The following is a 14,471-nucleotide window of genomic DNA, read 5'->3' as shown; positions in this document are numbered from 1 at the left end:
GTGATGATGAACTCCTTTAACTTGGCCTTATCTGAGAAGTACTTTATCTGCCCTTCCATTCTGAATGAAAGCTTTGCTGAATAGAGCAATCTGGGATGTAGGTTCTTGCCTTTCATGACTTGGAATACTTCCTGCCAGCCCCTTCTTGCCTATAAAGTCTCTTTTGAGAAATCAGCTGACAGTCTGATGGGAACTCCTTTGTAGGTAACTGTCCCCTTATCTCTTGTTGCTTCTAGGATTCTCTCCTTCATTTTAATCTTGGCTAATGTAATTATGATGTGCCTTGGTGTGTTCCTCCTTGGGTCCACCTTCTCTGGGACTCTCTGAGCTTCCTGGACTTCCTGAAAGTCTATTTCCTTAGCCAGATTGGGGAAGTTCTCCTTCATTATTTGTTCAAATAACTTTTCCACTTGATGCTCTTCCTCTTCTCCTTCTGGTACCCCTATAATTTGGATGTCGGAACATTTAAAGATGTCCTGGAGGTTCCTAAGCAACCTCCTTTTGTTTTGTTTTTTTGAATTCTTATTTCTTCATTCTTTTCTGTTTGGTTGTTTCTTTCTTCCTTCTGGTCCACTCCATTGATTTGAGTCCCAGCTTTCTTCCATTCACTATTGGTTCCCTGTATATTTTCCTTCATTTCACTTAGTGTAGCCTTCATATTTTCATCTAATTTGTGACCAAATTCAACCAATTTTGTGAGCATCCTGATCACCAGTGCTTTGAACTGTGCATCTGCTAGGTGGGCTATCTCTTAGTCGCTTAGTTGTATTTTTTCTGGAGCTTTGATCTGTTCTTTCATTTGGGCCTTTGTTTGTTTGTTTTGACAGGCCTGTTACATAGTGAGGGGCAGAGCCTTAGGTGTTCACCAGGGCGGGGCAACCCAGTGTCTGGGTTGTGACACTACATGTGGGGTGGGGTCTGAGAGGGAACACTAGCACTTGCTCACTCTCTGCTGGATTTCAGTCACTTCCACCACTTCCCACAAGCAAACTGGGCCCTTCTGGTGCTGATTCCTGTGTGGGTGGGTTTGTGTACATTCTAGGACCCTGTGGATCTCTCCAATGAACTCTCCTGTGAGGCTGGGAGTTTCTCTTGCTGCCTCAATCCCACAGGTGTTTTCAATCAGTGTTTTGAGGCTTTATTTCCTTGCGCTGGGACCCTGGGTTGCGCAGTCTGCCTTGCTCCCCAGTTTTGCCCAGTTTATCTGCGAGAGAATGTGGGAGCGCCCAGTCCACCAGCCACCTTGTGTGCTGCATCCCTCCACAACCACTGCCTTGATGGGTCCCCTCACTGCCACTTTGCCGTGAGCACTCTCCACCTGGCTGCCAGACTCCACCTCTCCTACCAGTCTGGATGAATGTTTCTTCTTTAACTCCTTGGTTGTTGGACTTTCATAGAGTTCAATTTTCTGTCAGTACTGGTTGTTTTTCATTTCTAAATTTTTGTTGTTCTTATTTTGGTTGTGCAAGGAGGCACAGTGTGTCTACCTCTGCCTCCATCTTGGCCAAAAGTCTGGTTTGGTTTGGTTTTTTACTTTAAGTTTTTATTAATACCGTGTGCTTCTCAATTTTACATTTTTCCCATGGGAAATGCCTCATGAAATCTGCCTTACCTCCAAAAGATTGAAAATCTGTGTTGAGAAGCAGATATCGTACATAAAACAACTAGAAGTTCACACCAAACTAGTTGCTTACTTGTGCACTTATTATACTTTAGGACACTAATCCTCAGAAAGTTAGTTGTCTGCCATACAATAAGAGGAGCTCAATTAAATCTGGCTAATGGATTAAAATTTTTCATTACTTTATGACTCCTGTGCTCTGTGACTCCTCAAGAAAAATATATGATACACAGCATTTCCAAAATATCCACAGAATACATTTTTCAGTACACCCTATTATGATTCTCATCACTCACTACCTTTTTACACTGCTTTATTTTTTAATTTTTTAATTATAGTCTACATTCAATATTACTTTAGTAATATTTTAGTAATATATTACTAATACATTCAGTAATGTATTAGTTTCAGATGTATAGTTTTACAGAGCATTCTCCCTGATATTTCAAGTATCCACCTGGCCCCATACAACACTGCTTTATTTTTCTTCTTAAGACTGATTACTACTAAATAAGAGTATACTGGTTATGTGTTTATTTAATATCTGTCTCTTACTAACCGTAAGCTCTATGGTGGAAGGAACTTTGTTTACTGCTATAGTCTCAATGCTTGGAACCATGTTCAACATGTAGGATGCACTCAATAAATATTTCTAATAAAATGGATTTGGTGCCTGTTGGGGATTAGCCACATAACTGATGCATAGCTTTTAATCTTCAGGTGCGCCTAGTGAATGGGAAAGGTGTCCCCATACCAAATGAACTCATCTTCATCACAGCAAATGCTGCTAACTATTACTCCAATGCCACCACTGATGAGCACGGCCTGGTGCAGTTCTCCATCAACACCAGCAACATTAAGGATTCCTCCCTCTCTATCAGGGTAAGCTTGTAAAGAAGTTACCAAAAACATGAAGTAACCTTGGGGAATGTTTGCAACATAAAAGTGATGAAATTCCCAAGTTGTGTCTAACCCTATGGAGAGAAAAGAAAAAAAAGTCTGAAAACTAGAAACCAAGTCAAGATCAACTTTGAAAAAGTTTATTTAAAAGGAGGCAGTATAGTTTTGTGTTTAGAACTGTGAGTTCTTCTTGTGTACTATTGCTGGGAATATAAAATGATGCAAATGCTATGGAAAACAGTATGCCAGTTCTTCAAAATTAAAAATAGAACAACCATATGATCCAGCAACCCCACTTCTGGGAAGATAGCTAAAAGAATTGAGAGTAGGGCCTCAACGACATATCTGCACACCCATGTTCATAGCAGCAATGTTCACAATAGCCATGGAGTGAAAGCAACTCAAATATCTGAACAGATGAATGGATAAATAAAATGTGGTATATACATGTAATGGAAGCGTATTCAGCCTTAGGAATGAAGTGCTGTCACATGCTATAACATGGATGAATTCTGATAATATGTTAACTGAAATGCTCAGTCACAAAAAAAACAAATAGTGTATGATTCCACTTACATGAAGTATCTAAAGCTGTCAAAGTCATAGAAATAGAACGTAAAATGGTGGCTACCTGGGGCTCAAAAGAAGGAAAAATGAGGAATTGTTGTTTAATGGCTATAGAGTTTTAGTTTTACAAAATGAAAAATTCTGAAAATCTGTTGCACACTACTTAACACGGCCAAACTGTAGACTTAAAATGGTTAAAATGATAATTTTATGTTGTGTGTTTCTTACCACAACTTTTTTAAAGATATAGGTTCCAGAATCAAATAAATTAGGTTAAAATCCTGACTCAACTCTTTTTAGGAGCAAATAACTAAAAACCTCCATACTTCAGTCTCTTATCTGTAAAATGAGTACAATATTAGTACCAGTTAAAGACAGTACATGTTAAAGCACCTGGTAAGCCCCCTTTAACTGCTAAGTATTATTACTATAAAAGCACATTTTTAACATCATTAGCATTTAGTTTTAATTATATATACTCCATAAATTATTGTTCTTACATTATTTTTGCCCTGCTATTCTAATTTTCTCCAGACTCTGTCCTTACCCATACAATCTGTTTTGTATACCATATAATTCTCTATTAATCAATGGAGATATAGATATGCATTTATTGATATATGACTGCACAATAGATATTACACAAAATAGTGATGAAAAGCCCCTGCCTCTTAGAATTTTTCATATAAATATAAAAAAAGAATAAATAATATACTTTATTCATCTTTAAATAGTAGGCATAAAAGCCTATACTTCTAATAGCTGAAAATTAAATAATTACTCATTAATTCCATCAAGGAGTATCTTGAATACCTTCTATGTGCTAGGTACTGGGATAGTTCTGAGAAATGAAAATGTTATTTCTAAATGATCGCTCTTTTTGATGAGCATTTATATCGCTAGAACATACACTGATGTACAAACGATGTAGTTTGTTGACACAGGAATTCACTCATGCCACTTGGGGAGTGAAGATGAAGGTAGGGGAAGCCTGAAAAAAAACTAGTGAACAATTTTATGTGGAGAAAAATTGAAATACAACCCAAATAGTGCCTACAAAGCTTAAGAACCCAGAATCACAGGAAGCATTAAAAGAATCAGCCTAAGACAGCTCAGGAGAAGTGGACTTCCGCCAACTCACCAGCTCAACTCTTTTTTTTTAATTAATCATTGTTCATATACAGTTTTCTCCTTTTTACTCCCAATCCAGTTCCCCCTCCCACCCGCCCCCCCCTTCCCTCCCATTACCACCCTCCCCTTAGTCTATGACCATGTGTCCTTTAAGTTTGTTCCTGTGAACCCTTCCCACTGTCCCCCTTAAATTCCCTCTTCTCTCCTCCGGTCACCATCAGCCTGTCCTCTATTTCAGTGTCTTTGGTTACATTTTGCTTGTTTCTTTGTTTTGTTATTTAGGTTCCTGTTAAAGGTGAGATCATATGGTATTTGTCTTTCACTGCCTGGCTTGTTTCGCTTAGCATAATGTTTTCCAGCTCCATCCATGCTGTTGCATAGGGTAGGAGCTCCTTCTTTCTTTCTGCTGCATAGAATTCCATCGTGTAAATGTACCATAGTTTTTTGATCCATTCATTTACTGATGGGCATCTAGGTTGCTTCCAGCATCTAGCTATTGTGAATTGTGCTGCTATGAACATTGGGATGCATAGGTTCTTTTGAATTGGTGTTTTAGTATTCTTAGGATAGAGTCCCAGTAGTGGAATTGCAGGGTCAAAAGGCAGATCCATTTTTAGTTTTCTGAGGAAGTTCCATATTGCTTTCCATAGTGGTTGTACCAGTCTGCAGTCCCACCAACAGTGCACTAGGGTCCCCTTTTCTCCACAACCTCTCCAACACTTGTTGTTTGTTGCTTTGTTTATGATGGCCATTCTGACCGGTCTGAAGTGGTATCTCATTGTGGTTTTAATTTGCATCTCTCTGATAGCTAGCGATATTGAACATCGTTTCATGTGTCTTTGGATCCTCTGTATGTTCTCCTTGGAGAAGTGTCTATTCAAGTCCTTTGCCCACTTTTTTAATTGGATTCCTTGTCTTCTTAGAGTACAGTCGTGTAAGTTCTCTATATATTTTGGAGATTAGACCCTTGTCTGAGGTGTCATTGGCAAATATGTTTTCCCATACAGTTGGTTCTCTTTTTAATTTTCATACTGTTTTCTTTAGCTGTGCAGAAGCTTTTAATTTTGATGAGGTCCCATTTGTTTATTCTTTCCTTTATGTCCCTTGCTCTAGGGGACACGTCATTAAAAAAGTCTCTTCGTGAAATATCTGAGATTTTCTTACCTACGTTCTCCTCTAGGACTTTAATGGTGTCATGTTTTATATTTAAGTCTTTTATCCACCTTGAATTTATTTTTTGTATATGGTGTAAGTTGGTGCTCAAGTTTCATTTTTTTTGCACGTGGCTGTCCAGTTCTCCCAACACCATTTGTTGAAGAGGCTATTTTTATTCCATTTTATATTGCTGCCTCCTTTGTCAAATATTAATTGACCATAGAGACTTGGGCTTATTTCTGGGCTCTCTGTTCTGTTCCATTGGTCTATGTGCCTGTTTTTATGCCAGTACCAGGCTGTTTTGATTACAGTAGCCTTGTAATATAGTTTAGTGTCGGGTATTGTGATCCCTCCTACTTTACTCTTCTTTCTCAATATTGCAGCAGCTATTCGGGGTCGTTTATAATTCCATATAAATTTTTGAAGTGTTTGTTCTATGTCTGTGAAATATGCCATTGGTACTTTAATAGGAATTGCATTGAATGTGTAAATTGCTTTGGGTAGTATGGACATTTTGATGATATTAATTCTTCCAATCCATGAACACGGTATATGTTTCCATTTGTTTGTGTCTTCCTTGATTTCTTTCTTCAGTGTTGTGTAGTTTTCTGAATACAGGTCTTTTACCTCTTTGGTTAGGTTTATTCCTAGATATTTTATTTTTTCTTTTTGCTATTTCAAATGGGATTTTTTTCCCTTGATCTCTGCTTCTGCTGTTTCATTGTTGGTGTACAGAAATGCCTTTGATTTCTGGATATTGACTTTGTATCCCGCTGTTTTGCCAAATTCATTTATTAGGTCAAGCAGTTTTTTGGTAGAGTCAATAGGATTTTCTATGTATACTATCATGTCGTCTGCAAACAGTGATAGTTTTGTTTCCTCCTTTCCGATTTGGATGCCTTTTATTTCTTTTTCTTGTCTGATTGCTGTGGCTAAAACTTCCAGTACTATATTGAATAGAAGTGGTGAAAGTGGACAGCCTTGTCTTGTTCCTGATCTTAATGGAAAAGGTTTTAATTTTTTGCCCATTGAGAATGATGTTGGCTGAAGGTCTCTCATATATGGCCTTTATTATGTTGAGGAATGCTCCCTCTATTCCCACTTTGCCGAGTGTTTTTATCATGAATGGGTGCTGTACCTTATCAAATGCTTTTTCTGCATCAATTGATATGATCATGTGGTTTTTGTCTTTGCTTTTGTTTATGTGATGTATTACATTTACTGACTTGCGAATATTGAACCATCCTTGCATCCCTGGAATGAATCCCACTTGGTCATGGTGTATAATCTTTTTAATGTATTGTTGGATGCGGTTTGCCAGTATTTTGTTGAGGATTTTAGCGTCCATGTTCATCAGTGATATTGGCCTGAAGTTTTCTTTCTTTGTTGTGTCTTTATTTGGTTTTGGAATTAGGATGATGTTGGCCTCATAAAAAGAGTTTGGGAGACTCCCATCTTTTTTGGATTTTTTTGGAATAGTCTGTGAAGGATAGGGGTTAGCTCTTCCTTAAATGCTTTTGTAAAATTCTCCTGTGAAACCATCTGGTCCCGGGCTTTTGTGTGTTGGGAGTTTTTTTGATTACTGCTTCAATTTCTTTTGTTGTTATTGGTCTGTTCAGACTTTCTGCTTCTTTTTCATTGAGTTTTGGAAGATTATATTTTTCTAGAAAGTTGTCCATTTCATCTAGGTTTTCAATTTTTTTGGCATACAGTTCTTCGTAGTAATTTCTTACAATCCTTTGTATTTCTGTGGTATCTGTTGTAATCTCTCCTCTTTCATTTCTGATTGTGTTTATTTGGGTCTTCTCTTTTTTTTCTTGATGAGTCTGCTTAAAGGCTTGTCTATTTTGTTTATCTTTTCAAAGAACCAGCTCTTGGATTCATTGATCCTTAGAATTGTGCTTTTAGTCTCTATATCATTTAATTCTGCTCTGATCTTGGTTATTTCCTTCCTTCTGCTTGCTCTGGGCTGTCTTTGTTGTTGTTCCTCGAGTTCTTGTAGACGTAGGGTTAGGTTGTTTGTTTGGAAAGTTTCTAACCTTTTTAGGTGGGCCTGTATCGCTATGAACTTCCCTCTCAGGACTGCCTTGGCTGTGTCCCATAAGTTTTGGGTTGTAGTGAGTTCGTTTTCATTTGTTTCCAGAAACCTTTTGATTTCTTCCCTAATATCATTCTTGACCCATTCATTGTTTAATAGCATGCTATTTAATCTCCATGATTTTGAGTGTTTTTTGGTTTTTTTTCCTTCAGGTTGGTTTCTAGCTTCAGTCCCTTGTGGTCTGAGAAAATGCTTGGTATGATTTCAATTTTCTTGAAATTCTTGAGGCTTGTTTTGTGTCCTATCATGTGGTCTATCTTTGAGAATGTTCCATGCACATTTGAAAAGAATGTATATTTAGCTTCTTTTGGATGGAGGGCTCGGTATATATCAGTAAAATCCATTTCATCAAGGGTATTGTTCAATGCCACAATATCTTTGTTGATATTTTTGTTTAGAAGATCTGTCCATTTTTGATAGTGGGGTGTTAAAATCTCCCACTATAATTGTGTTGCTGTCCATATCTTTCTTGAAGTCCTCTAAGATTTTCTGTATGTATTTCAGTGCTCCTATGTTGGGTGCATATATATTTACAATATTTATGTCTTCTTGATGGATTCTTCCCTTGAGTATTATGAAGTGACCTTCTGGGTCTCTCTTTATGGACCTTTTTTGGAAGTCTATTTTGTCTGATATGAGTATTGCTACCCCAGCTTTTTTTTTCCTGACCATTTGCTTGAAGATTTGTTTCCAGCCCTTCACTTTCAGCCTGTGTAGGTCTTTTATCCTGAGGTGGGTCTCTTGTAGACAGCAGATATGTGGGTCATTTTTTTCTTATCCAATCAGCTATTCTATGTCTTTTGATTGGAGCATTTAATCCATTTACGTTTAAGGTTATTATTGATAGGTACTTATTCATTGTCTTTTATGTATGTGTGTTCCTCTCTCTCTCTCTCCCTCTCTCCCCCCTCTCCTCCTTAAAGCAGTCCTTTTAGAATCTCTTGCAGTCACCAGCTCAACTCTTGAACCAGAATACAGCAAGTATTCTCAGACTTCTCAGGATGCAATATTACATTTAGTCATAATACCTATTTGAAGCTCATCACAAATGAGGCACAGATTTTCTGAAATGCAATTCTTCAGTTTTTGGAGATTATTTAGCCTCCTCAAAGAGGTTTCATAGCTCCAGTGTCTATAGTAAAGTGGCCAGAGAAATGTCAAGCAAGCTAATTGGAGCAAAGATTGTCTCCTTTTATGCTCTTCAAAACTATGAGTACCAACCCAAGGAGCCTCTTCAGTGTAAAGGCACAAACCTTGCCTGAAATACAGATAAACAAATGGGAAGGGGCTTTCTCTGTCCCTTTTTACGGTGAGCGAGAGATTCCTAGGTACTAGTCTAGGCAGTACAGTCAACTAATGCAGTTTTGTGAGAACATTGATTCTCTATGAGATGTAACCTATAAAGTAATATTGTTTTTCTAATTTATTAGGTCAAACACAAGGATCAGAGCCCCTGTTATAGTTACCAATGGCTGTCAGGAGAATACGAAGAAGCTCATCACACTGCTGATCTTGTATTCTCTCCAAGCAAGAGCTTTGTCCACCTTAATCCCCTGTCTCGTGAACTGCCCTGTGGCCAAACTCAGACTATCCAAGCACATTATGTTCTGAATGGACAGGCTCTGCAGGAGCTAAAGGAGCTGTCATTCTATTACCTGGTGAGAAGAAGGCCATTGCATTGGCTCATCTGTAAACAAACACCCTCTGTGGAGCAAGGATTTTTGAAGTTCTTTAGAATGTCTGTTTTTTTTTCAGAAAGTTTGACTTCTTTTAGGCCTACTTAATGCCAGCAGGGGTGCAAGAAAACAAGCATATTACATGTAGGGCAAGACTTGAGATAAGAAGCTTTTCATTGCCTTTTTTTCCTTTTTTTTTTTTTTCAGATAATGGCAAAGGGAGGCATTGTCCGAACTGGGATTCATGTACTGCCTGTGGAGCAAGGAGACAGTGAGTATTTCCATAACTCCACATGCCCTCCCTACTCTGACACATTCAACCTTATGTTACAGAAATACCAGGAATCGTTTAAAATAAAGAGAGAAATTTTCCACCTAACACCAGTAAAGAAGTTGAGAGGAGAAAGCAATATTTCTTTTTTTCACCCAATATTTTTTCCTTCAGTGTATTCTGTTCAGATTATTTAAAATGTATATGTAGTGTTTTTATAATCCATGCTTATCCAAATTTTCAAGCTACAAATACTCATGGACCATCTTCACAAAATGACATTTCGAAATTGTTTTAATCATTGAAGAGAAGGTAAAATTTTGTAGTGCCTTCTGTAACTAGGTGTTGTGCAGATTGATTTATATTTGTATATCATTTTTCCTTTTTAAAGATAGTTATGACTCATGAAGAGTTTGATTGAATTGGACTCCCCTCATGAATAAATATGGAACAATATAAATCTCTGATGGTTTCTATTCTAAGAAAGTCTAAAATACCACTTACTAGAAAACTGTCAGTGAATTACTCTTTTCTTGCTTTTTCATAGCAACACAAAAGCATCACGATTAGACTTACAAAGTTTAATACAACCTCTGAAGAATCTATGTAGACTCAGCAAATAACTTCCAAAGAAGCAGTGTTCTTCTTAAGAAGAATATTATGTTCATAGAGGACTGGAGAGGATATAAGGATAAATACAATGTGTTAAACTTTTAATATTATAACTCACAACTTCAGGGTCTATTTCCCTTTTCTAATGTGAGGTCTGGATCAAATAGCAGCCAAGAAGGACTTCAATAAGGCATTTTCCCCTAAAACTAGAGTTCTTAGGGGCAGTCATCCATTTGTTACATATCGTTTATTATATCTATTACATGTACTACTAGAAACAACTATTAACTACACCAGGTTCCTAAAATGGCTTTGTGTAATAGAAACTTTCATGTTTTCCCTGGGGAGACGTCTAACCCATAGTCACTTCCTCATTGTCTCTGTGCTCCAGTGAAAGGCCACTTTTCTGTGTCATTCCCCGTGGAATCAGACATTGCTCCAGTTGCCCGATTGCTCATCTATGCCATTTTACCTGATGGGGAAGTGGTTGGGGATTCTGCGAAATACGAGGTTGAAAATTGTCTGGCCAACAAGGTGGGTGCTTCATACCATAAATTTTTTAACATTAAACTAGAAGTTACTATCATAATTAATTATTTTCTTCATTTGAGCATGGGGACCAAAGGAGTTAAGTGAATTTTGCAGAGGATTTCAGCAAGGTAATGGCAGTCACTCGAAGAAACCATGTCACTTGACTCCTAGTGCAAAATTCTCATGCATTATCTCTTCCCATATGATATGACTCAGAGTACCTTGTTCCCTTTTTCTATGATGAAATGTTGGGAAATATGTAAGTAAGTTTTTAAGACTCCTAAAAAGCCAAAAGAAAAATACAAGAGCATCTAGACTAGAACCATTTGCTTTCTATATCTTGTAGTTAATGAACACTTCACCATGTATCAAAAGTAAACATGACATCTCAATTTAATAAGTTATAAAAATAATTAGATATCATTATAATGGCTCCACTTATTCTTGGAAAAAAAATCAAAATGAAGTAGAAGGGACAAAAAGCGGCAGGTCTCACACAGTACTCACCCCCGTGAAGTCAGTAATTATGCATTGGATGTGAGCAGCACGCAGAAAATGCTGGTGCCTACAGGATTAGGTCAGGAAATTTGTTTTTCTGGTCTATCTCTTTAATCTCACAGGTGGATTTGAGCTTCAGCCCAGCACAAAGTCTTCCTGCCTCACACGCCCACCTGCGCGTCACAGCTTCTCCTCAGTCCCTCTGTGCCCTCCGCGCAGTGGACCAGAGCGTGCTGCTCCTGAAGCCTGAGGCCGAGCTGTCCCCGTCCTCGGTGAGTTCCCTCAGCCTCGGGTCAGGAAGGGCAGGTAAGGGTCTCCAAGCAAGAAGAATTGCCTTTCTGAGTAGGACAGGATCTGTTACAATTATATTTACCTACAAGTGAATAGTTTTGAGCTCTCTCATGTGCACTTTGAATTATATCAAATTCAAATTGAAATACTGGAGAATACAAGATGGACACAATTTCTGAAGGAAGATGTTGTATTGTCTCTGATGAGTAAAAATTAAGAAAAATGAATTACTATATGATAAATGACATTAATAAATGAATTATTTTAACATTGGGTTAACAAGAAATAGCAAAAGGGTATGCTGGAGTGGAACAATAAGAAACTGTTAACAATGTGTGTTCTAATAGTCACTTGCTCATATCTTCAAATGTTCACTCTGACACCAATTGAAATAGCCTTTTATTGATGTTTTTTACCATCAAAATTTTACAAACAGAAATTTATATTTTTACTTTCCTAAAAGAAAAACCTATAAGAATTGATTACTTTTCAGCCCTTCCAGTGGAATTTAATTGAAAGTATTAGGATATGTTTTTGTCATTTTTATTTTATTTTTCCATTACCATTTATTCCCCTCATACTCCCATCCCCACCCCCAGCAATCTAGAATACCTCTAAAGAAAGAATTAAGTACATTTTAATAGTGGGAGTAAGAGGATATATGGAAAAATAACACTGATGTTTTGTTTGTATAATAACATTTTATAGTCCTCAGAATTTTTTTTAATTATAATAACCTCAGGGGGTAAAAAGGGCAGAAAATCCTATTAACATGTTAATAATTAAGCAAAAGCTACAAGTATTTAGTAGTAGACCTGGGTTACCACAATAGTTCCTCTCGACCCTTGATAGTGTTTTACTAATGAAACACTTTGCTCCAAATAGCATAAGCCATTCATTCAACACATTTATTTAGTCCCTACTGTGTTCTACGTGTGCCTACTTTGCGTTGAAGTTCTGGGTATCTAGTAGTGAACTACTGGAAAGACAAAAATCCATGCTCCTGTGGAACTAACATTTTCATAGATTAGAAAGACAATAATCATATAGTATGCTCTGGATAAAAATTAGCAGTGAAGGAAGATCTAGAATAGTAAGAGACAGCTGCCTTTGAGAAGATATCTAATTTCATTACCTTACTCACTTTGCTAATCTGTTCTTATCAATCAGTTTCATACTTCTATGAATACTGCAGTACCCGTCAGCATTTGTATGTCTGTCTTACTGTTCCTTTCTCAATGAATTTAAAAATACTATTTCCAATATTTTGCAGTTAAAGTTTTATGTATTTGTGAAGATCTGGAGTATTTTGTTCCTATGAATAATACCGAAGAAAATACTGTCCTGTTTATATGTTTAACATGGGTATATGTTTATTCATGTACCTGTTTAGAAAGTGTCCATTAACTTTGTCACATATACACTGAGTCAGTTGCTAACCTCAAGGTAGAGACAAAACTATCATATCATTCTATCATCTTAAAGCTTTGTACAGCCCTGGCTGGCGTAGCTCAGTGGATTGAGCGCGGGCTGTGAACCAAAGTGTCGCAGGTTCGATTCCCAGTCAGGGTACATGCCTGGGTTGCAAGCCATGGCCCCCAGCAACTGCACATTGATGTTTCTCTTTCTCTCTTTCTCCCTCCCTTCCCTCTCTAAAAATAAATAAAATCTTAAAAAAAAAGCTTTGTACAATGTCTCCTAATGAAGTTTTATTTTATTCTAGTATGTAGTCTAAGGTTTGTCTCTGAACTATGTGGCAAAGTATTATGATCCTGGCTTAGATGGAAATATTTTAGTGTTTTTTCCTTAAAATTGTTAAACATTTTCAAGATCATCTTCTCTATAAAATATGTAAGCAATGGAGACACTCTAGGACTGATGGTGATTATTCTTTTTTTTTACCCTTGCACTTAAAAGAAATAAACCACAAATGTGTCCTTTTGTCCTTTGCATTTGTACAGGTTTATAACCTGTTACCAGTAAAGGACCTCACTGGTTTCCCTGGGAGTTTGAATCAGCAGGAGGATGACAGTGGAGACTGTGTCAGCCATAATGTCTATGTCAATGGAATTGTCTATTCCCCAGTGTCCAACACAAATGAAAAAGATATGTACAGCTTCCTGCAGGTGAGTTCCTTATATTGCAGATGGCGGGGGGGCTTCTTAGGGTTTACAAAATATTATATATTTTTAATTATTTATTTTAATGCCACACAGCCTAGGAAGCCAAATGCCTTCATATCAGAGTTGAGAGTAATGGGACATAGAGAGGTCAAGTGACTTGTCCAAGGTCACTAAGAATAGCAGATCTACTAACAGCAAAGAGCCAGTACTGTGACTTTTTGGGCTATTAATCAAGTTTCCTTATATTTACTTATATATATCATATATAGAAAATAATTACTGAAGTGTTTTTTAAAAAGAATGAAATTACCTCTATAAATACATCAATGTCCCTTCTATAGATCTGAACATCAAGAGCTTAATATGAAACAAATTGGATTGTTTATTAATTTCAATTTTTAAAAGTATGTGCCTATATATTTTTTTAAATATTTATGTACTGAGTAGGTGATCATTTTCTTCACAGGATATGGGCTTAAAGGTATTTACCAACTCAAAGATTCATAAACCCAAAGTATGCTTACACCATCCAGTCTATTCAATGATGAGTTCTCCAAGATTATTATCTTATTCAGGTAAAATAATAGTTAATAATATATTGTCTAATGTATTGAAACAAATAAAAGAATTTTTAAGATAAAAAAGTGATAAAATTGACCAAAAACATCTTGTGTTTAGATATATTAAGGTATTGCTCAAAGTCACGTAGCAACATAAACCCCAAAGTTCTGACTGTGTCAGGGGAGCAAACTTAAGTCAGATTGTGAACAGTGTTAGAACACAGGGAAAGTTAATTCTGATTGAGGAATCAGGAAAGCCAGTCATGAAGAATCTGTATCTAGTAAATAAAGATATGTGGACTCAAAAAAGGAAGAGAAAGTTTTAGGCATATGATCTATGTAAACAGAAACAGAATGTTCAGAAGTCAAGTCTACATTCTACTTCCAGGCAAGAGGGAGGTGTAGGTAGACACTCTTCACCTCCTCACTCAACCACA

General features: G+C 37.0%; 1 protein-coding gene across 1 annotated transcript in view; it reads left to right on the top strand.

The window, feature by feature from the left end:
- Positions 1-14,471, top strand: part of LOC123819378 (alpha-2-macroglobulin-like) — a 51,238-nt gene that overhangs the window by 15,276 nt on the left and 21,491 nt on the right. Inside the window, exons 11-17 of the mRNA XM_045839699.1 lie at positions 2,342-2,503; positions 8,903-9,130; positions 9,356-9,419; positions 10,423-10,565; positions 11,183-11,332; positions 13,313-13,477; positions 13,941-14,049. Of these exons, the coding sequence (XP_045695655.1) occupies positions 2,342-2,503; positions 8,903-9,130; positions 9,356-9,419; positions 10,423-10,565; positions 11,183-11,332; positions 13,313-13,477; positions 13,941-14,049 (1,021 nt within the window). The remainder of the gene's footprint in view (positions 1-2,341; positions 2,504-8,902; positions 9,131-9,355; positions 9,420-10,422; positions 10,566-11,182; positions 11,333-13,312; positions 13,478-13,940; positions 14,050-14,471) is intronic.

The sequence above is a fragment of the Phyllostomus hastatus genome, unplaced genomic scaffold (genome assembly GCF_019186645.2).
Source record: "Phyllostomus hastatus isolate PE091 unplaced genomic scaffold, TTU_PhHast_1.1 phas_contig_308, whole genome shotgun sequence".
NCBI classification, from domain to species: domain Eukaryota; kingdom Metazoa; phylum Chordata; class Mammalia; order Chiroptera; family Phyllostomidae; genus Phyllostomus; species Phyllostomus hastatus.
This window is presented reverse-complemented; position numbering and strand designations above follow the sequence as displayed.